General features: G+C 52.2%; 1 protein-coding gene across 1 annotated transcript; it reads right to left on the bottom strand.

The window, feature by feature from the left end:
* Positions 1-52: 52 nt before the first annotated feature.
* Positions 53-22,699, bottom strand: COCSUDRAFT_56672 (hypothetical protein; the record flags this gene model as incomplete). Its single annotated transcript, XM_005645943.1, has 79 exons — positions 53-338; positions 982-1,150; positions 1,573-1,734; positions 1,981-2,268; positions 2,501-2,563; positions 2,697-2,759; positions 2,949-3,047; positions 3,253-3,333; positions 3,478-3,540; positions 3,710-3,790; positions 3,915-3,974; positions 4,179-4,241; positions 4,424-4,486; positions 4,652-4,732; positions 4,966-5,083; positions 5,346-5,366; positions 5,490-5,570; positions 5,728-5,790; positions 5,981-6,051; positions 6,217-6,279; positions 6,424-6,486; positions 6,579-6,641; positions 6,797-6,859; positions 7,058-7,120; positions 7,471-7,533; positions 7,767-7,982; positions 8,172-8,234; positions 8,428-8,490; positions 8,650-8,712; positions 8,821-8,883; positions 9,027-9,089; positions 9,414-9,476; positions 9,599-9,643; positions 9,790-9,852; positions 9,968-10,030; positions 10,177-10,257; positions 10,384-10,464; positions 10,602-10,742; positions 10,895-10,975; positions 11,107-11,250; positions 11,406-11,486; positions 11,623-11,703; positions 12,013-12,093; positions 12,249-12,329; positions 12,390-12,596; positions 12,970-13,032; positions 13,140-13,202; positions 13,346-13,408; positions 13,615-13,695; positions 13,901-13,981; positions 14,094-14,174; positions 14,280-14,378; positions 14,522-14,620; positions 14,762-14,860; positions 14,976-15,056; positions 15,197-15,277; positions 15,458-15,493; positions 15,818-15,898; positions 16,035-16,115; positions 16,241-16,321; positions 16,430-16,510; positions 16,612-16,773; positions 16,905-16,976; positions 17,108-17,188; positions 17,320-17,400; positions 17,539-17,619; positions 17,799-17,942; positions 18,079-18,159; positions 18,284-18,364; positions 18,494-18,556; positions 18,725-18,805; positions 19,321-19,419; positions 19,554-19,607; positions 19,765-20,013; positions 20,579-20,721; positions 21,087-21,295; positions 21,579-21,802; positions 22,109-22,220; positions 22,691-22,699. The coding sequence occupies 79 exons, from the start codon at positions 22,697-22,699 to the stop codon at positions 53-55; spliced, it is 7,455 nt and encodes a 2,484-aa protein (XP_005646000.1).
* Positions 22,700-22,869: the final 170 nt, after the last annotated feature.

Genomic DNA, 22,869 nt, shown 5'->3' with positions numbered 1-22,869 from the left:
TACCATAGAAAAAGGAAATCGCCAACTGAAGGAAGCTGCGCGGCGGCTGCGGCTAGACGCAGAGGTAGCTGACGTTGGTGTACTTGTAGGTGCCGGGGCAGGGGTCGCCGCCGTCGGTGTTGCCATTGCTGGCGGTGAAGGAGCAGGTATTCTTGCTCTGGCAGGCAGTGATGAGAGCTGTTGTGATGTTGCCCCTGCAGTTGGTGCTGCACGCGCTGCAGCCGAGGCCGGCGGTGCCGCCCCCGTACAAGGCGCAGGTGTTGTTCCCAACCACTGGGTTGCAGCAGTTGGGCCTTCCATTGCTGCTGCCGCACGCTATGCCTCCCGCGCTCGTGCAACTGCGCGCGCGCACCCCCTCATCATTTTTAAATTTTTGAACGTTGGTTTCGTCGGAACTTTCAGCTTGAAGCACGTGCAAAGCTTTGAAGCTTTGGTGATCTAGAGACAGTGTGACAGGGTTTCCATTGCTCTTGCTGGCCAGAGGACTGGTTTGCAAACGTGCGGGCTGCGCAGTCCCCTGGGACCCCAGCCCGATCAGGGATTTGGGGAGCAATGACAATAATGACCCCAGGTGGCGTTTGGCAGTGCAAATATTGAGCATTGTGCTTATGGATGATTGGGTCTTGTTGGGATCTGGCGAGTCCAAGAAGGGGTAGGTGTTGTTGCAGCTTTTCACTGGAGCCTGTCTGTGAGACGCACCTTGCTTCTTGGCAGGAAAGCACGTAATGACATATTTGATTGAAAACAATCAAAATCCAGGGCCGCAACGGCTACAGCTAAAGTCGAGCTAAAGCCCCCGCTACAAGCATGTGGACAATCCACATGGCAGGCAACTTGTTCTTGGATATATCTTTAGGTGTGCTGTTAACTCAGAGGATGTGGAAACATGCCAACTGGCAAGGCCACCGCAGGTGGCTCTGCGGCTGGCTCACCTGGCAACCCTGTAACAGAGGACAAGGGGAATAAGGGGTGGCAACGGACCTGCATCCGGGGCACACAGACGCGTCCGTCCGCCCGTACAGATTTGTCTGGCACACGTTGATGCGCAAGGTTCCGCAATTTATGGCGATGGCCACATTTTCGCAGGCAGTCACAAAGATTGGTGTTCCAGAGCACAGGCCCGGTGAGATGCCCTGCGTGCCGGTGGACCCTGCATGCACCGCGCATGAACCTTGAGCCTTCGATCTTGGAAATCAATTCGACACACGCCGGGGCGTGATGGCGATCAAGAAATTGTTGAGTGACTCATGAAGGATTTGGCCTGGGAAATTCAACAGCTGGTTACATGCAACGCACGTGAGCCTCAGGCTTGTTCTCAGTAAGATGAGCTCAGCCTGCCAAGAAAGATGCAAACTTTTTTGTAACAGGCAGATGCCTCCCGGACACTGTACATGTCCGGATGGAAAGTCTGCCAGGCGAGATTATAGCCTGGCGAGGTTGCTAGAATATTGGATCATTAATGTCGGAAGGATAGGGCTTCATCAGAAAGCGGGCGCAGGTTCAGACAGTAGAGAGACCAGGGGGCCTTTGCTCGGCATGCTCGTAGCACATGACCCTTAGGATTGCTCCCACCTGTTCTGCCGGTGCCGCCTCTTGCTCCGGTGACGCCAGTGGCTCCAGTGAAGCCAGTGCGTCCCGTGGGCCCGGTATTCCCAAACAAGCCGCTGAGGCCGGTGTCGCCGGTGAAACCAGTGAAGCCAGTGGCACCCGTGGTCCCTGTTGCCCCTGTGCGACCTACAAATGCAGCAAGACGGAGGTTTAGACCCTCTTTCATCTCCTTCATGGCACGTAGGCATTTTTCCATCTTATCTCATGCTGGGCGTGGACTCCCATGTGCAGCAACATCTGTGCTGCTACCTGCTCCTGCGAGCTTTGTGTCAAATCACAGAGCTGATCAATCACTACACGCCTGCGGCAAATTCTGAAGCAGAGTACATTTGGTTAAGAAGTTAGCCATAATAAAATAGCAGACTTGTGCACTGAAGTGATCTTCTGCATGAAGAAAGCAGCAGGGTGTGCCTGTGTTGCCGGTGGCGCCCGTGAATCCCGTAACGCCACTGGGGCCCGTAGGGCCGCAGGCCCCGGATGGGCCGGTGGCACCCGTAAATCCAGAGCCGCCAGTAAAGCCCGTGGCTCCCGTGGCCCCGGCAGACCCCGTAGCGCCCGTCGCCAGCGCCCCAGTGAGCCCCGTGGCACCCGTAAGGCCCGTAGAACCGGTCGCTCCCGTAGAGCCCGTATAACCGGATGCCCCAGTAAGCCCCAAGGCACCTGCAACACATTTCCCAAGTATCAAGATGCGCCAAACGCCACACAAATTTCCTCATTGTACATGTTAGGTTTGGCTCGTACCCGCTGGCACATGCAAGAGTGGGCATACTGCGCTCAGCACTGGCAATATGAACTCTTTTGTTACACAATACGCCCCTCCTCTTGGCCCGTGTTGTCTGCCTCAGTGCCTCTGAGCCTGAATATTATTGGAGTGGTCAGATCATGTGCGCACCAGTAACTCCTGTGTTGCCGGTGGCCCCAGTGCTCCCAGAAGTCCCCGCCGGCCCAGAAGCTCCTGCATCAATGCACCAGCCGACGCTCAGGAAACGCTGCATGGGTGTGATTCTAGACATTCTTGCCACACAAGCAAGGAGGGAGCCTTCAGGGCAATTTTGACATGGCATCAGCATGGGTTGAAGAGCCCAGACCTGTCGCTCCAGTGAGACCCAACTGTCCAGAAGCGCCGGTGCCCCCGGTAGCGCCCAGAGCACCTGCACAAATGGCACACCACACCATCAAAACACATTGTCATTCAAACATATCGGAAGACTTCTCACCGAAACAGTTTGAGTAGTGAGACCCATGATGGCTGAGTCAAGTTGTTGGGGCACCTCAATGTATGCATGCGTTACCTGCATTTGTTCATGATTGAACCTTGTCAATATGGGCTAAAATTCTACCTGTGCTGCCGGTAGTGCCTGTGGCGCCGGTGAAGCCTGTGGCTCCGCTCGATCCAAAACCACCAGAGAAGCCAGTTCCCCCGATAGAACCACTGGCTCCTGCACACATGCAGCAATGCCTTCTCAGAGAGGCGGCGCGCATGCAGCTTCTTCTTCATGACACACATTCCCTCCTCTTAAGTCCCCTGTAGTCCCCTTTGTTTATCTGCAAAGTCCCAGGAGCCCTTGCACATAGCAGCATCGACGTCGAATGACAGAAGCATGCTACGATTGAAGGCCGGCATGCCGAGATAGCACAGCATACCTGTTGCTCCAGTGAACCCACTTGCTCCTGAGGCCCCCGATGCTCCAGTGCCGCCAGTGGCACCAATTGTTCCCGTGGCACCTGCAAGACAGTAACACCAGATTGGCTCAAACCTCAGACAGATATCATGGTGTCAGCCAAGCTGGGAACAAAATGAAGGGCGGATTTGACACCCATAAAGAAGAGGGATCATCGGTGTATAAAGCAAAAGAAGCTGTGCCGCACCCGTGAAGCCGGTGAAGCCTGTCTCTCCAGTGGACCCTGTTGCGCCTGCTCCTCCAGTCGAGCCTGCACATGAACATCGAACCATGCTTGCACCGCCGCCTGACCCTTGCAGCATCGCCTCGTGCGCCGGTAGACAGTGCGGTTGTAGGCAAAATTGAGGGCTGTACAGACGAGACACAGCGGGGTAAGACAGCTTGAGAGGATGGAGCAGGCTGCTTTAAGGGGTTTGCACCTGTGCGTCCAGAGATGCCGGTTGCACCGGTGAGGCCTGTGACACCAGTGTCGCCTGTGGCCCCAGTGAAGCCGGTGGCTCCTGCGCACACATGGCCATAGCAGGTCAATGCAAGCTTTGCCGTCACACAGGCAACTCTGATGACTAAGAAACGTCTGGGGATGGATAACAGCATTGCAAGGTACATGGTTAATATAAATTTCACCTGTTGCTCCTGAGAGCCCTGTTGTGCCTGTGTTCCCTGTGGTTCCTGACCCGGTGAGACCTGCACACCCACAACCTCTGCTGTCAGCATGTGTGCCCTTGCTCCTGACTGTAGCAAATTCTTAAACTCGGGAAGCCAGGACACTCAGCAGGCTCTCTCAGCATAGAATAGAGGACTCATCAACAGGGAGGACTTGTGTCTTGTTCTGCAAGGCTAGGTATGCCAAGGACAAGAGCAATGGAGTGTGGAGGTGTGCAGCCGGACCTGTTGCTCCTAGGGCACCGCTGATGCCTGTGCCTCCAGTGAAGCCGGTCGCGCCAGATGCCCCTGCAGCAGAATCCCAAATCCTTGCACCTTGCAATTGTGCTTGGAGAGCAGCATGAGAGGAACTGAACCCATTGCTAAGACACCGTCAGCAGTGCCCACATCTCACAGTGACCTCATGCATTGATCAGAGCTCTAGAAGCTGGAAGAGGGACGCCCAGTTGCGGAGTTGAGGATTAACTCACCGGTCATGCCTGAAGCGCCTGTACCTCCGAGTGCACCAGTGAAGCCCGTTGGCCCCGTCACACCTGTTCCACGAACGACTCAGTACCCAGGGAGTTGTAAAAACATTGCATGCTTGTGACCATTGCAGCTCAATTTTTTCGCGCAAATCTTGACTTTCAGCTAATTCTGACTAATCTGATTCGATTTGCTAAATTCTGATGTGCGTTCATTGTTTAGTTCAAGATTACCTGAAGATCCTGTGTAGCCAGTGCTGCCAGTGGCGCCAGCAGTGCCAGCTGTGCCAGTGAAGCCAGTAGCTCCCGTGGCGCCTGTTACATGAGAAAATTTGCAATCAGTGGATCCGAATCGCACAAGCCAGTCAGCAGATTTCTATGACATCTGCTTCATTCAGGAAGGAGATTAAAGAAGGATGCATGAGTACTAGTTTGGCACAGGAGAATCAGTTTATCCAAAAAAACAAGAGAGGTCACGCATCTGGTTGAAGGACCCCCAGCATGATGCAAACTCTACAAATTCCTTTTGAAATGGCTTGCATGTTCACCTGTGGTGCCAGTCGCTCCTGTGCCGCCAGTGTCACCCAGAGCACCAGAGCTACCAGTTGAGCCGGTGGCTCCAGACCCACCAGTAGCGCCAGTGCCCCCAGTGTCTCCAGCGGATCCCTGAAGCCCTGCAAACGTTTTGGGTTTGTCAGTCAGCATGCATATGACTCAATGCTGATCACCTGCATGCCACTGCGGTTGTACAGAACAGAGACATCCTTTCTGTGCACATGTTCGCTCGGAGGTCATGGTTGATGGCACCTCAGAACACAAGTATGCAAAACAGGGACCGAGCTCATGCAACTCGCGATACAATAAGGTCAGCAGAAATGATGCTTGCCTGTGAAGCCTGTGTTGCCAGTTGCACCCGTCTTTCCTGTACCTCCCGATGCCCCGGTCCCCCCTGCATGCAGACATCTTGCTTCAGCACCCACTTCTTCTGCTTCTGAATACGATATTGCGTGAATATATGCTTTGTTTGCGGTATCACTGCAAGCCTTGCGTAGTTAGATTAAGGGAAGTGTACCTGCGCTGCCGCTGGCACCAGTTGAGCCAGTGGCGCCTGTGGGACCTGTCCGGCCTGTGACCCCGCTTGCACCAGTGAAGCCTGCTCACACACGAGAAGCAATCATGACGAGGTAGCAACAGCATGATGGACCTGTCTCACCTTGCATGACGACCTTTAACACTTTTCCCTGAACAACCCCTGTGTGACAAAGGCGAAGGCCAATATTTGAAGTAAATAGAACAACAATGAGTGGCACCTCTTCTCCCCGCGTTTCCCAGTGCGCCAGTGAGCCCAGTTGCACCGCTTGCTCCTGTCCCACCTGAACATTGCAGCCAGCAAAAGCCACTCATAATCTCGCGTGGCCGTTTGAACTAACGCTGGGCTTTTGTCAAGACGATTCTTCAAGTCAGCTTCAAGACAAGCGCCGCCTTGCATGCACAGACGGTTGTTTCAAACATGCTGGGGTGATTGCGCAATAGCCAAATTTGGGAATGCAGGGACCATCACACTTGCTCACCCGTATCCCCTGCCGATCCGCTGGCTCCCGTTGCTCCAGTCCCCCCGGTGATTCCAGTGCCACCTGCTCATGGCAGCGCAACAGAACCGCTCCTTTATGGAGTAAACGACACAGCAGAGCTTCAAATTTTGGCATGGGGAGCGAGCTTCTTGGCAGCTTTGCAGATGACGCGGAGCGGAGTTGTTAAGGGTCGCAGTGAATGCTAAGAAAGCTTGTGTGCAGTCCCACCTGTGTCGCCTGTGAAGCCTGTGGCTCCTGTGGCGCCAATACTGCCGGTGCTGCCAGTGAAGCCTGTGGCAAAGACATTCTCAGATCTCCGTTTTCAAGCTTTCTGACAGAGTCATAGAATGAACTGCTTGGTCCAGAATTTCGTCTTCATGTGACCCTTGCGGCCAAAACAGAAAGCTCAGCGCATTGCAGAAAAAGTGCATTCACCTGACGACCCCGAGCCTCCAGTGGCCCCACTTGTGCCAGTGACTCCAAATGCGCCAGAGATTCCTGATCAGCACAAGCGTTGATGTCAGCAGACAGGACTGCAATTTCGTGTAGAATAGTTTAGACAGCCGGACAGTGAAAACTGGTTCTCCCACCTGTGCTGCCGGTGAAGCCAGTGGCCCCAGTGAAGCCGGTTGCACCAGTGGCTCCTGTGACGCCTGCACAGCACAGATGCTTCGTCATCAGACACCAGCCTCCTTACAGCAAGCGCATAATCAGGATCAAAGCCAAGGAAAGTCCCAGTCTGCCTCAGCATACGGAACGAGAGCATACTGCACAGTGAATTAGCCGGAGGGCATTCATGCAATTGCACCTGTGAACCCAGTGCCTCCTGTGGCTCCTGAAGCGCCTGTTGCTCCAGTGCTGCCAGTGGTACCTGCATTTTCAAGGCCCAGAACTTCAGTAATTCTCCAGAAGGTCTGTGCAGTCAACAGACTCAGAGAAAAACGGGATTCCAAATACCATAAAAAGAGAACAGCCTCTTTTTGTCAAAAAGGTGTTTAGTGCTGTTGGAGGTGTTGGGACCAAGATATGTGCGGCTGGTACTTTATCAATGTGAGTCACTGCGAGTCACCTGTCGCTCCTGTTGGCCCTGAGACCCCAGTAGCTCCAGTCGTGCCAGTGGCGCCGCTTGCACCTGAACAGCCACGCAAGAAGCATTCTCAACATTATGGGTTACGGCAGATAGTGCAGCTCTATGCACAGCCTTTGAACATGCCAGTCTAATCTTGAATTCTTCTTATTTTATGATTATCACACGCCTTTCCTGCCACAGGCAGGTGCGTCTGCAGACAAGCTGCATGTAAAGGCTACCAAACTCTCAACCCTGATTGCACACGTCAGATCCAAGCAAGATCCAATCAACCGTGGCACGGTGCTCAGTACGTATCGGCCCCCGCCAGCGGGGGCCTGAAATATACAGAAATGGTACACTACAATTTTGGACACAAGCGGTGGTGCAATCATGAAGCGAGTCAAGCCATTCACCTGTGGATCCTGTGTCGCCTGTGAAACCGGTGGGTCCAAGGTTTCCAGTGGGTCCAGAGGCGCCTGTTTACATTTGCAAACTTTGCTCAATAGCTGTACAGAAGGCAGGGCTTCCGCTGCACATAAAGCATGTGCATGCATGCGCGCAATGCTCAGCAAGCCTCATCAACCAATGCAGCATGACAAGCAGCAGCCTGTGAGCATCTCCATGCTATCATCCTGCAGTTGGGCTTCAAAGGTAGCATTTCCAAGCCATCCGCAGAAGCGCAAAAGGAGAAATACACAATTGTAAACACCTGTTGCGCCAGTGTCTCCGGTGAAGCCAGTGGCGCCAGTGAAGCCGGTGTTGCGCATGCTTCCAGTGAGGCCGGTGTATCCTGTTCCACCAGTGACCCCAGTGTCTCCAGTCGACCCATCAGTACCAGTGCTGCCGGTGAAGCCACTTGCACCAGTGAAACCTGTGAAGCCCGTGGCCCCAGTGAAGCCTGTTGTGCCAGCGCTCCCACTGGCACCTGTGCAGCAATGGCAAAAACTTAGCAAGTCTTCTCTTAAAGCTTCCAAACTTTCCCTGCATGTTTGACTTTGAAAGTCCCACTGACAGAGCTTCCAGGCCACGAATTGAAGTGTGCAGAGCATAGACATGCAGCCATAGAGTTCAGAGCAGTCAGCAATGTAACTAAGATGGGTGTTGGTGCTCTTACCAGTTGAGCCTGTGAAGCCGGTGCCACCTGTCGCTCCCGTTGTGCCAGTGCTGCCAGAACTACCTGTAAAAGACACATTGCAATCATCTCAGCACAATTCTTCGTATACTTGCAGACAATCACCTTCTGAGACCTTATGATGAATTGCATTACAGCAGGAGAACAAACTGCCCCATTATTTTATGGTAGGCCGCTGGTATGAGCATGTATCTGGCAGGTCAGTGAACTTTATTCGGATTCAGGAAGGGGATTGTACCGGTGAAGCCAGTGGCGCCAGTAGCGCCTGTGGAGCCCGTCTGTCCAGTATCTCCAGTCGCCCCTGAAGCACACAGACATTCAAACACTTGGCAAGAGGACGAGAAGACGTGAAGCAAGCAGGGACATCTAATCAGAAGCCTTCAGCAGGTGCGATCACGAAGTAATGGGTTTCAAGAGTGCTCTGTTTTTCAACAGCACATGACTAAGGCCTTGTGCTGACCTGTTGCCCCACTGCTCCCTGTGGCGCCGGTGAAGCCGGGCCCTCCAGTGCCACCGGTTGACCCTGCACAAGCGCGCAGTCCAGTGATCCTCACAGAATTTGTTCCCTTCTGAGGTCTCGTTAAAGAAAGCTGCCCTCCTCTCAATAGAAAAACATTGAGGGAGATCGTACCAGTGAAGCCGATTGCTCCGGTGAAGCCTGTGACTCCAGCGGAGCCAGTGCCTCCAGTGGTTCCTGAAACAACCACAGTGCAGCATTGGCTTGAAGGGCACCTCATGGATAGTCACACTGCATTTGAAGTGCGCAGCAATACTGTATGCTACAGAGAATGGTCTTCAAAATAAATGTGACATGCTGTATTCTGTGGTCAAGTGCACCTGTAACTCCCGTTGTGCCTGTATCTCCGGTGAATCCTGTGGATCCGGTAGCGCCAGTGGACCCTGCATGCATGCAGTCCTATTTAGCAAACTGTCCACTGCACTCGATGAACCCCTGACCTTTGGTTGCAAAACAGGGAATTATCAAACATTTTGTCCCATTAGCTGTGTTGCCTGATTGTATCAAAAAATCGAAGACAGTTTCTTTCTTGTCGTAGGAATGGACTGTGGCTACTCCCTTAAGAATGCTAATGCCGTAGACGCACAATGGCGCGAATCATTTCTTAGCGATGAACTCATTGAGCTCCTCTGCCATGCCTGACTGGACTGTGAAGTCATCTATTCGACAAAATGTTCTGAGAATTGCCGGAGTCAAGGCAGGTGCACCTGTGATTCCTGTGGCGCCTGTGCTTCCAGTGGAGCCTGTCCCTCCAGTGTTGCCCGAGAAACCTGGACAATATTCATTCTGGGTCAGGATATTAACCGTCATCGGCTAAGAATAACTGTCGAGATGGAATTTAGTTTGGCACAAGAGGAATGCAAGCTTCCAGATTTGAAATGAGGATCTGTACCTGTGTCACCAGTGATTCCCGTGCCTCCAGTGGCTCCAGTGGGACCTGCAGGGTGCACCAGCAAATTTTCAGCAATTGCCAAATATCCTAATAATTTACCAAGGTTTGGCAAGGACCCCCCGTCATGTTGGATCGTTTTGCAGGATTTGGATCTGAAGCAACTTGTTCAAAACAGAAGAAGAGCGATGCACCTGTGTCTCCAGTGAAGCCGGTGGCGCCAGTGCTGCCGGTGACTCCAGTGATGCCAGTGAACCCTGGTACACATTTTGGGTGTCAGTCAAGGGTCAAGGGAGCGCACAACCAGAAGGTTCCGGGGAAGTGGCTTTGGACCATAATCAAATGAATAAACGATGCAAGGATTTGCAGCACCTGTGGCTCCTGTGGCGCCTGTTGTCCCAGTGTCTCCGCTGAAGCCAGTTGCACCCGTTTGACCTACAAATCAATTTAAATTCGAGTTAATGACCCAGAAGTCTGCAGCATGTATTATGCCCGTGCTCCTGGAAAATGTGCACATGAGTACACTCTAAGTCAAATATGAAGCGGCATTCTCACACTATAAAGATCTTTGCAAAGTCCACCTGTGAGGCCTGTGAAGCCAGTGCCACCCGTGGCGCCGGTGTCCCCGGTAAATCCTGTGTCTCCAGTCGGACCACTGAAACCTGTAATTTGCAAAGGCCGGCCATCAGTCATGCAATGAATCTGGTATGACAGATGACAAGATTGCAAAATTGGTGGAAGCTTTCAAAAAAGCAATAAGGCATCTGCATGGTCCAAGGTACACCCACCTGTGGAGCCTGTAGCGCCAGTGCCTGCACTGAAGCCAGTGGTGCCAGTGAAGCCAGTTGCTCCAGTGGCCCCAGTGGATCCTGCGCGATCCCCAAAGCCACATTTTAGAAGCGCTCACGACAGTGTTAGATGATGCTAGCATGGAGTGTGTTCTGCAGCTGCGCAAAAGCGGAGTCATTTGGCATGTTGAGCTTGCCTGAGGCGCCGGTGAAGCCACTAGCGCCGGTGAAACCGGTAAAGCCGGTGAATCCAGTGGCACCAGTTGCGCCTGAGAAGCCTGTGTCCCCGGTGAAGCCGGTGGCTCCGGTGATGCCTGTATCTCCTGTGGCTCCTGTTGAACCGGTCCCTCCAGTGCTTCCTGCAGGTATCAGCATCAGCGGATCACCGAGTAAATTATTGTGAATTCACTTCAGTGGGCTAGCATCTGAAGACACAGGCGTCTATATTTGCATGTTGCCGCTCAGGTTTGACAGATGGGGAGCAGCATGAGAATAGTGAGAGTGTTAGGACCTGTGGAACCAGTAGCTCCAGTGAAGCCGGTGTCGCCTGTGCCGCCAGTGAAGCCAGTTCCTCCAGAAGAGCCAGTGAAGCCTGCGCAAAAGAACATCTCAAGCTTATGGACAGCAAGTGGACAAAGGACATGAGATTTGCCTGAAAGATGATTCAACAATGATCTTGTTTATGTAAGTTTGAGCGAAGTCCACCTGTACTTCCAGAGGCACCGGTGAAGCCAGTGAAGCCCGTGGCTCCGGTGAAGCCAGTGTCTCCAGTGAAACCGGTACTTCCTGTGGCTCCAGTGGGGCCTGTGAAGCCTGTGTCCCCAGTGCCGCCAGTGAAGCCAGTAGCGCCGGTGAACCCAGTGAGACCTGTGGCAGGCATTCACAGTCAAGTTATGTCGGTGATCACGATGAATGTTTGCGCCTGCAAGGGTGAGGATTGGTCTGTATATCCCTGAGCCTTAGCATGCAAGGTGGTGTAGTATATCTGGCAGGGCTTGTATGCAGATGGTGATGCCATGCACCTGTGTCTCCTGTGAAGCCCGTGGCTCCAGTGTTGCCGGTATCTCCAGTGAAGCCAGAGCCACCAGTGAAGCCAGTAGAGCCTGCACATGGAAAGGCACCTTGGTCATCCTTGTCTTGCATGCAATATTGCAAGGATCCCCGTGATTTGCACAATTAAACATAGTTGCAGTTATCTTCTGTTTCCCTTCAAGCTTTACAGAAGGAAGTATGTCACACCTGTTGCTCCAGTGGCTCCCGTAAATCCAGTATCTCCAGTATTTCCAGTGAAACCGGTGGGACCAGTGGACCCAGTGAAGCCTGCAGCCACACATGCACAGGTCACCGACCACCCACACTAGTTTTAACAGCCTGTCCACAACATATATAATATCTGGCTCGCACCTGTTCCACCAGTGTAACCAGTGATGCCAGTCGCCCCAGTCCCGCCAATAAATCCAGTATTGCCAGTGAAGCCAGTGAATCCTGCATTTGCTAGCATATCATCAGTGCAGATTTTTGAAGTGCAGAAATCAACACAGTCCTCACATGGCAAGCTTTGGCGCAGACATTACAGCTCGTTGTTGTATCAATTTATAGACAGAAGAATTACTGACAAGAACCCCGCACCTGTGCCTCCAGTAAAACTTGTGGCGCCCGTAAATCCAGTTGAGCCTGTGCTTCCGGTGAAGCCAGTGGTCCCAGTTGCTCCTGCAGTAAAGCACCAAAGATTTGAGCAAAATGTTCTCCACGGGAATATGATTGCTCCTGACCTGAGAACTAGCTGCCAGGATGCCAGGGTAGTGATACACAGTAGCATTTTCAACAAGTGCAAGATTGCATCAGCATGCATGACAATGACTCACCAGAAAAGCCCGTGACTCCAGTGTAACCAGTGAATCCAGTGCCTCCCGTGGCTCCTGTGGAGCCTGTGTCTCCAGTGAATCCTGCATGCAAGCACGGATGTCCTCAAAGACAGCTCTTTTGCACCTGATAACCACGTACACTTACTGCATTTCGTGGTAGCATTCGGAACATTTCTGAGAAGTTGCCTGTGGCTCCTGTGAAGCCAGTGGAGCCAGTGAAGCCGGTGTCTCCAGTGAAGCCGGTGTCCCCAGTGAAGCCGGTTGCACCAGTGAAGCCAATGTCTCCTGTGGACCCTGTGAAACCTGTGGCTCCCGTGTCTCCAGTGAAGCCGGTGGAGCCGGTGAAGCCTGCAGAACATAATCTCATTGAATATTGTTAGATGATCATTGCAATTATCATGCTTGACATGTCATCGCCAAAAAAGATCCCCTACACTGTTAGTAATCATGCAGTTATATGCATAATCATAATGGATATGATTACATTCCATCATGTAATGTAATGTAATTTTTTGTAATATATTTTATATATAACATATTATGCAACTATGAACCTGCCTCTGTGCAGGGACGGCCCAAGGCACACCTGTTGGTCCAGTGAAGCCCGTAGTGCCTGTCGAACCCGTGCTTCCTGTAGTGCAAAATATAGTTGTCAAGTATCAAGTCAAATTCCTTAGTCAAGGGAAGGATTGCAGCATAGTGTGTCAATTTGTGACCTTACCTGTGAAGCCTGTGGTGCCAGTAAAGCCTGTCGCCCCTGTTTCTCCAGTGGGTCCACTGAAGCCTGCACACAGCAGCATTCTAAGCTTTTGAAAGCACACCATAACAGCTGTGAGGATCATCCTGATGTCCCTCTGATGTGCTAGCAATGCATCCAAGTGACATCCATACCTGTGGATCCTGTGATTCCAGTGGCTCCTGTGAATCCACTGTCTCCAGTTGCCCCGGTAACTCCTGCACGAAAATATTTGAATGCTAAATTGAGTGCATGCATCACACCAGACACTCGTGTAGCGTACCCACACATACAAGCAGAACAATGGGTATTTCTTCAAATATTATCCCTCATAATGGCTTGCCTGAGGCTCCACTGAAACCAGTGCTGCCAGTGGCACCAGTGAATCCGGTGTATCCCGTCGTGCCAGTGAAGCCCGTTCCTCCTGTGACACACAAAATCTCACTCATCACGATCTCATGCATGCACCTTCCCCAAAGCAAGATTCACAATCACAGCTCGGACTCCTATCTTACAGAACCTTTCTCGGGCCCTTGAAGTGAGAGCCAGATTTGATTTAAATGTTTGAGCCATCGGCGAGCATCCATGATGATGAGAGGACCCAAAAGGCAGATAGTGAGAAAGATATACCCGTGGATCCAGTGAAGCCGGTGAAGCCTGTAGCCCCAGTGGCCCCTGTGAATCCTGTGTCCCCTGTGAAGCCACTTTCGCCTGCAAGAACATAAGCCATGTTGAAGGCCTGTGTCTAGTTCCTTTCCCTGATGAAGCCAAATATTTTGAGGCTTGGTTTGGTTGCCTTTGGCTAGCAAAAGGATGAATTGCCCAGCAGCTTGAAAGGGAGGCCTGCATTTGAGAGCAAGGTGCACATTTTGCTAGCATTGCAAGTCATTCAGATGAATGTTAATGGCAGTCTTACCTGTTGCTCCAGTGAGGCCAGTTGACCCAGTGAAACCGGTCCCTCCAGTGATTCCAGTGTCTCCAGTGAAGCCAGTGAAGCCTGCATGGACGAGGAGACATTGGCTCTCTGACAGGACATTCCTTCTTCATGCAGATACGCAAAGTACTTCAAAACATCATATAAAAAAGCTAAATGTGCATGCATGACTCACCCGTTGCCCCAGTAGAGCCAGTGAAGCCAGTGAAGCCAGTCTCCCCAGTGAAGCCCGTGCCTCCAGTGCTTCCAGTGAATCCTGACAGGCATAGCAAATTATCAGGTGTTTGTGCAATATTGCTTGAGAACATCGCAAATATCTTGGGAAGGTGAGACTGATTAGCAATGTAGAACCGGTACACACCCGTTGCTCCAGTGAAGCCAGTGTCCCCAGTAAATCCTGTGTCTCCAGTGAATCCAATGGATCCAGTGAAGCCAGTGGCACCAGTGAAGCCAGTATTTCCTGCACAAGGCACAGTAAGACGAGGCTTACAGTCTTCCAAAAGAGCTGCATCTGCAATGAGTAATCGCGGATATAAATGAAAATGTGTGGTGAGTCAATGGGCAGTAATGGGGCTGAAGTTGACTAATGCTTGACTGTCATACCAGTAAAGCCGGTGTAGCCAGTGGCACCGGTGATTCCAGTGTCTCCAGTGAATCCAGTGGTACCGGTGAACCCAGTAGCTCCAGTGAAGCCAGTAAATCCTGTGAAGCAAGTCCACTTCAGTGCAGCCTTTCCTTCTAAGTATTTACTTATAAGTATTTGAAAGTATATGCATGCCAAAGCAAAATGCACATCACATCATTGTAGTGGCAAAGGGCGCTTCAAATCAGGACTGGCTGCACCTGTGCTTCCAGTAGCGCCAGTGCTCCCGGTGAACCCTGTAGCTCCAGTGGATGCAGTGTTCCCGGTGAAAGCTGTAACACCGGTGTTTCCAGTAAAACCTGCAAAGAATGGCAGTGGAATCCGTTAAATGCATCAAATATCTCCAGAGTGCCTCTATTGGGTACGAATTGTCCAAAGAGTTGTAGGATTGATGTGGTGAGGCGAGGTGTCAACCTGTTGCTCCAGTGAAGCCAGTGTCTCCCGTGAAGCCTGTTGTCCCAGAGAAGCCGGTAGTTCCTGTGGCTCCCGTAAAGCCTGTCCAAGGATAAAAAGGGGACAGCTTAGACAGCAATTGCCTGCTCTGACACCACATTGCAACAACTATGACACATCCTTGACTTCGTCTTCTTGGTATGCACAAGAAGATTGAGGGGTTCTGCAGTAATTGAGTGCACCTGTACTGCCTGTGAACCCGGTAGCACCGGTGAACCCAGTGAAGCCTGTGTCTCCGGTGAAGCCTGTGCCCCCCGTAAATCCTGCACAGACAACAAGCACTTCATATATACTGTTGTATAGGTACAGAATTTCAAACACAGGTGCGTGAAGTTGCACGGAGTTCGTGTGACTTCTCATGGGACAGCTATTAGCAAGAGAGATGCCAGTAGGCTTGCCTGTAGCTCCAGTGGATGCCGTGCCTCCAGTAAAGCCAGTGGCACCGGAGAAGCCAGTGAACCCCGTGGCCCCAGTGAACCCTGCATCAAAATTCAAGCTCTCAATGCCCAACATGCATCTTGTGCCACATTGACCAAGATTGATTGCAGTCGATTGCGGTGATTTAGTGGTGTGAGTCTGCTGAGGAGTAGGAGCGCGCCTGTGTCTCCAGTGAAGCCAGTGGCGCCGGTGAAGCCAGTAGATCCAGTGAACCCGGTTGATCCAGTGAAGCCAGTGAAGCCTGCATGGAGAGATATTGAGAGTTTGCAAGACAACCTGGCATCTTAACAAAAGGATAATCAAGAACTGAATAGCAGCCATCATTCTTTCTGAAGGAGTGCATTTCCTTGATTACATATACATACCTGTCGCCCCGGTAAAACCAGTGGCCCCTGTAAAACCAGTAAAGCCTGTGTCCCCGGTGAAGCCAGTGAATCCAGTAGCACCTGCAACAAACATGCTTGGTCATCATATTCATGCACATTCTTGAAAACCCCTGCAGGGCAGAATGTGCAACACTTATTCTGCTCAATTATTTTGTACGATGCATCGCAGGATGGGCATGAGATAGCGCATGCGTACCGGTAAAGCCAGTATCGCCAGTGAACCCTGTGAAGCCGGTGCCGCCAGTAAAGCCAGTGAATCCAGTGTCTCCAGTGTTTCCTGCACACAGAAGTACACAGAAATCTAAGCTCGTATATCACTGAAAATCCAGGGGACAAAACCAGACATGCAGCATGAGCTCTTAAGAGCAAGATTTTCACAAGACATGAGCACAAGTACGAGACCTGTGAACCCGGTAAATCCGGTGTCTCCAGTAAATCCTGTGGCACCCGTGAAGCCAGTGAAGCCCGTTGCTCCAGTGAATCCTGCAGGAGTCATATGTATGCTCTGAGTTATGCAAGTGGTATCTCATGGGACAAGCAGACATCAGGAGAACATGCATGCAAATGGGCGCTTTGCATGTGCCAGCATACCAGTGAAGCCAGTGAAGCCGGTGTCCCCAGAGAATCCTGTGGTGCCAGTGAAGCCGGTGGCTCCAGTACTCCCAGTGAAACCTGAGCAGGCACATTAGCAGCATTCTCAGCACATTTCTTGATATTCAGACTGTTGGGAGAAATTTTCCTACAGAAATCTAGGCCGTCAGCTAAAATGGCACCTGAAGGCCCTGTGAACCCGGTGTCGCCGGTGGGTCCCGTGAATCCAGTGAAGCCAGTGGCGCCAGTAAATCCGGTGGATCCTGTATCTCCAGTGAATCCGGTAAATCCAGTGAAGCCGGTAGCTCCGGTGAAGCCCGTTGCACCAGTGCCGCCGGTGAATCCTGCACAGTCAGCAAAATTTTCCATTTGAGAGACACTGGCTTTTCACAACCTTCCGAACGGCATTGACCACCTTCACAAAGCAAGTGCACAACCCCTGCAGTGTATTAGGGAAGGCACTCGCCTGTGAAACCTGTGCTGCCAGTAAACCCAGTGTTGCCGGTGAACCCTGTGAAGCCAGTGGCTCCAGTGGATCCAGTGAAGCCTGCATGCGCAGCCCCAATATTATCATGTGTCCAGCGTGCACTCCAGAGGAATCAAGCAGTGCGGCCAAAAAAAATGATATTGACAGCTGGCAACAGGGTCAAATAGGATGCTAATTTTATTATCCCGCACCTGTGTCTCCTGTAAAGCCGGTAAATCCAGTGAAGCCAGTGGCTCCAGTGAATCCAGTGCCGCCAGTAGACCCAGTAAAACCTGCGGCATGCCAAGAAGTAAATAAGATTTCACGAATGATCTGGGAGGACTCAAAATGCGGTAAAATATATGCATCTGCATGCAGAAATTTTCATTATTGTGCCCATTTTCAAGTGCAGCAGACAGAGCACCTGTGGCTCCAGTGAAGCCGGTGAATCCTGTGAACCCAGTGTCTCCTGTGGAGCCCGTAAATCCGGTGACACCAGTAAAACCTGCAAGCAATCTCTTCTTTATTGTATCAACACATATGCGACAATAACGGGATCTTCTACAGCTCCATGTGTCCATCTGAAATGTCCATATGAAAGCTAAGCACACATATACACATAGCCTGCTGCCATTCAGCGTACCTGTGTCTCCAGTGAAACCAGTTGATCCAGTAAAACCCGTTGCACCGGTAAACCCAGTGAACCCAGTAAATCCAGTGAATCCTGCGCAGGTAACAGGAAGGAGGTCTCAGTATTGCAGATGAGTCAGCTCTGGTCTGTTCTGAAGATAGCGCTTAAATATAGACCACTTTACTGGCTGACCCATTTTGCCTGAAGACTGTGCGGCCAATTTGCCAGGCTTACATGCCCGCTATGTGGAAGGAGCCAGTAAATGCACTCACCAGTGAAACCAGTGAAGCCGGTGTCTCCAGTGGATCCCGTGGCTCCAGTGAATCCTGTAGCTCCCGTTGATCCAGTGAAGCCGGTGAAACCAGTGTCTCCTGTGAAACCGGTGAAGCCTGTGGCTCCAGTGAAACCAGTGGAACCTGCAAGCATGCAGGAGTAAGTCTCAGAGACATTGCTGTGTGCAACTATAAGCTCCAGGCATGAGTGCTTCAGTTTAAACCAAATAAGTCCTGGCCCATGCCTACGCTTGGTTGGCTCTATATTACATATTTATACCTGTGTCCCCGGTGAAGCCGGTGGCGCCAGTGAATCCGCTGTCTCCAGTGTTTCCGGTGCCTCCAGTGAAGCCAGTGAAGCCTGTATGCCCAGCAGCCAAAGCATTCAGGTCCTGCTCTTCTTGGAGCCTTCAAATGTTGGCAGACTCTCTTGAGACCATTAAGTCAGCGCTTCAGGGTGCTGATGATTTGTGCAGAGGTGTCACCTGTGGAGCCAGTGAGGCCAGTGGCCCCCGTAAAGCCACTGCCGCCCGTAGCTCCAGTGAACCCAGTGAATCCGGTGTCACCTGATTGGCACAAGCATGCGAATGTCAGACAGAGCCATCTGGCACCACATATTGCAGAATGCCTTATAAAAATGCAGATGCTCGAAAGTAAACTTATGGGTTTGCAGAAGAAAGGCTTGTGCTACGCACCCGTTGCTCCAGTGAACCCGGTGTCGCCAGTGAATCCGGTGCTGCCAGTGAAGCCGGTGGATCCTACAGTCCAGGCATGTTAATGTTATCGACTCCCTTAAGCTGCTGTCTTGAATAGTTTCCTCATGTTTTTGGACCAGCTTTTGGACCTGAGGTGTACATTTGGCAGAGTGTGGGCAGCAAATCATGCACTGATATTCTGAAGCAGACAGCACCAGCTTCAGAAAATACCTGTGTCTCCTGTGTATCCTGTGAAGCCGGTGTCTCCGGTGAAGCCAGTGTCGCCAGTAAAACCAGTCTTCCCAGTGAAACCTGCAGAGACCAATGCCCAAAATCATATTCTGTGCACCGAAAATGCTCCCATTGAATGGGACATATAAATGGTTGCCACCACTGGGTTAAATCGACACGACTCGTCAAGATTTTCCATCAGGCAAGACAGCTCTGTGGAATTATCATGTGCCTGTGTCCCCAGTGAAGCCTGTTGCTCCAGTGAAGCCAGTGGCCCCGGTGAAGCCGGAGTCTCCTGTGGCTCCAGTGAAACCTGTGCACATGACATCGCATATGTTGGCTTAACCTCTCAGTGCTGTGTGCATAGCTCATGCTACATGTCGCAAACAGTAATTCTCTCTGTCACATAATAAAGATGGCACTTGCCTGTGAAGCCAGTGTCTCCAGTGGTTCCAGTGAAACCGGTATCGCCCGTAGCTCCAGTGAAGCCTGCAGTGCGCCAGCAAACATTCTGAGCATGATCACATGCATCCTTCGTTTCTACTGCCTTTATTTCCTGGACATCGCCTGAAATTTCGGTCAAGATCAGTGCCCACCAGTGTCTCCTGTGAACCCAGTGTCGCCAGTGGCGCCAGTGAAGCCAGTGTCTCCAGTGAAACCGGTGCCTCCAGTGAACCCAGTGTCACCGGTGTATCCTGCAGAAGCCAGAAGCTGCTCAGATTACACAGAATCCCGCACATCTCGAGATCTCCATCCAGTCAACTTGACAGACAAGCATGCATGTGCAGGGAAGGGGTACAAGTCTGGGATTGTTGACAGAAGAGGTCACCTGTGTCGCCAGTGAAGCCTGTGAAGCCTGTATCACCCGTGCCTCCCGTGTAACCTGCACAGCAGTCCCACCCTCAATACAATAAATCTTAATCCCCAACTCCCTCAGCAACAATCTCCTCAGCCAGGCACTGTCATGAACATGCTTTTCAATCCCCATGAAATGTAGCACTTGCAGGTGAAGATATATCAGGGGGCGAAAGGGGGCACACCCGTGGAGCCGGTGAAGCCGGTGGGACCCGTGTCACCGGTGAACGCCGCGCCGGTGAAACCAGTTGCTCCCGTAATGTTGACCGTTCCGCCAATCTCTCCCGTAATCCCCGGCCCCTGGGGTCCTGTCGGGGAGAAACCTTGGCCGTTGCTAATGCCTCCAGTGGGGGGCAGCCCGATACCCTCTGGCAGGCACGTCTGCAGCCGTTCTCCGAACGAGTCTGTGTAATCGCTGTAGAGCGGCGGGCACACTGCAGAGTGCACCGAGACCCTCAGGCACCTTTTTCCCAGCGTTTGCAATCCCACCGCGACTTCTGCTGGGTTTTGTCAGGCCTGCTTTTGACTTCAGAGGCATGCATGTCGCCTCATCATATCACATGCAAGATCCCACCACTGGTAATGGCTTTACATCAGCGGGCACACTGTAACGTGCATTAAGGCCTTCAGACTCACCCTTCTCCCCAGGCACCTTTTTTAGCAGCACTGGCGCGAAAGCTACTTCATGTACTTCAGCTCAGCCCATTGCAAAGCCTTGCTCTTGACAAGAATGTTGCTGGCAATTTTCAGGCAAGCAAAAATAAAGTCGGCTTTTGACTGAGTAGTTGTTGAGATGTTCAGTGTGCATGCAAGCTCCTAGGCGTTATGTCGGCTTGTGTCGTCTTCCACAGTCAAGGCTGTGGGGCAGAAGAGCCAGGCCCACAAATTGCTTTTTGCGGAGGCATTGACAGGGAAGTACAACGGCGTATCATGAGTACTTACTTTTTTCAGGGACTCCTGACAATACAGGATGTGGGAATGAGATCGGCGGCGGCGCACCGCACTTGCCGTCCACGAGGGCAAACATTGGGTTGCAGGCGAGGCAGGTACCGGGGACCTCGCAGTGCACGCAGCTGGGCTCAAAGGAGGGGTCGCACAGGCACACGCCCTCCAGCGTCAGCGCATCCCTCAGGAAGAAATACCTGTCACGTGACAACCGCACCTAGATCAAGTGTTACTCCACTACTCCTGTCGTTCTTGGTGATGCTTGCTTGACCGGCAGAAGGTGCCCATGGGCCCGCCAGTGCCTCCCATGCAAGCATGCATGCATGCAACCATGTAAGCCATGCCAAGCATGCTTCAGCAGCGGAGCAACAGGCAGAGAATCATTATCCCGCCACACAAAATAATTGGTGGAGCAACGCAAAATTCTCGTTAGGCGCATGGCAAGCAAGCAGGGGAAAATGCATAGATTTGTCACTTTATCATTGATTACCCCCCAAATGGCAAATGTGATACTAATTGGCTACTTATAAGTTGGATCACCCCTGACAGTCATGTCGCTCACCCCTGCGCGCAGCTGGCGAGGTCCAGGTTGTCGGGCGCGCATGTGACGTTGGCAACGCCAAAATTGACGCTGGTGGGCGCCAGTGTGGCGCACACCCCGGGGGTTGCCGCAGATCGGCCGCAGGAGCCGGGCGTCTCACAGAAGCGGCATCCAGGGCCGGCCGTCGCCGGGTTGCACCGGCAAGTTCCCTTCTCCGTCACCTCCATGCCCTACAGCACAAGTATTGGTCCTCAGTTCTGAGAAGGCATACAAGCACCAGAGAGGTAGTGAGCCACTTGCCTTGTCAAGTAGAATATCAGAGCGTGGTTTTGCTACCTGGCGACACTGAAGCCATAGCAGCTTCTGAGGCATGAGTGGGACGGTGATGCAGCCAGAGTCCAGACAGGGAAGACGAGGTCCAGATGGGCGACAGCACTTTTTGTTCACCACTGTGGACCAAGGACGGGGATGTTAGTGGGGGATAAGAGAGGGTGGGAGGGAGGGTGGCAGCACCTCTCCGCAGGCTTGGCAGGCAGTGGAGTTGGCGCAGAGGATGCAGTTGGGGATGGTGGCCGAGCACTCGCGCTCCGCCAGGAAATAGGAGTACAGAAAGTCCGTCTGGCGGCTGATCTCCAGGCTCTGGCTCGCCAGCGTGCCCAGCTGCTCCGTGATGCGCACCAGTGGGCCCACCACGCATGTCCGCCCGCCAAGCGCCGGCTCGTGCCCGGGTGGGCAGCCTGGGCAGCCCACCAGATCCACTTCAGCGCAAGTTTGCACTACGAAACCCTCAAGTATGTGGCAAGTATGAACCACATCGAGAGCAGCGATGTCTAGAGCAAGCTTTTGATCCAGCTGAGAGTCCCCTGCAAAGCTTATGTACATGGTCATTCTATTAGGATACACCGTGTCTGCTTATCCTGTGTTTAGTCAGGGTGGCTGCTATGGGAGCCTCTCCCGGGAAAAAAATAAAGACCGCAGGGCTGAACGTAAAAGAGGCATGCATGCCTCTTGCGTGAGGATGGTCTGCAGGTTGACATGCGCACCGCAGAAGCCGTCCTGATCGACTGCAAAGGGCGGGTTGCAGACCAGGCACTGCTTCAGTGTGCTGGAGCATAGGCTGCAGTGGGGGATCTTGAGCGCACATAGCCGGTAGAACTGCAGCAGCATTCAGAACTCTCTATATGGTGCAGCCAAAAGGATTGTGAAGTCTGCAGCACCTTTGATGGGATGTGTCAAGCAGAGATCCTTCAGAGTTGGCTTTATCATCCGGGAATTGCGTTGAAGAGCAAGAAGGCAAGTCTGCTGCGCACGTCTTGTGGGGTGGAGTATCCCGAGTCTTGAAAGTCCATACTCTGCTCCCACTGACCCTCAGTGCTGGTGGGAAGGAATGCCCGTGGGCCTGTCCTGGTCTCTTGCTGCAGATCGGCTCCTGCACCATTTTGTGAGACGCACATCCTGAGTGACTAGAATTTATCATTCCCATCCCATCAAATCAAATCAATCAACCAGCTCTGTCACGATGGATTAACCCATCACTGCTTACTCTCATCATCCTTTCCAGCTCCATCCTTGTCTTGCACTAATCAATGCTGATTAAGCTGGGCTGGTGATCCATGAGGACGCACCTGAGACATGGCCAACCCAAACAAGACAAATAAGCGCTAATGCAGCGCTGAGCTCCCAAGGTCGCAGTTTGCGCCTCTCTCCATTATTGCTAGAGATCATTGCTATTCATTTAGTGCTTTGCTAGTTGGTCTCGCAGGGATCTCATATAGTAAGATTGCCCATACGAACAGGCACGTCT

This window comes from Coccomyxa subellipsoidea (genome assembly GCF_000258705.1).
Source record: "Coccomyxa subellipsoidea C-169, whole genome shotgun sequence".
Classification (NCBI taxonomy): Eukaryota; Viridiplantae; Chlorophyta; class Trebouxiophyceae; family Coccomyxaceae; genus Coccomyxa; species Coccomyxa subellipsoidea.
This window is presented reverse-complemented; position numbering and strand designations above follow the sequence as displayed.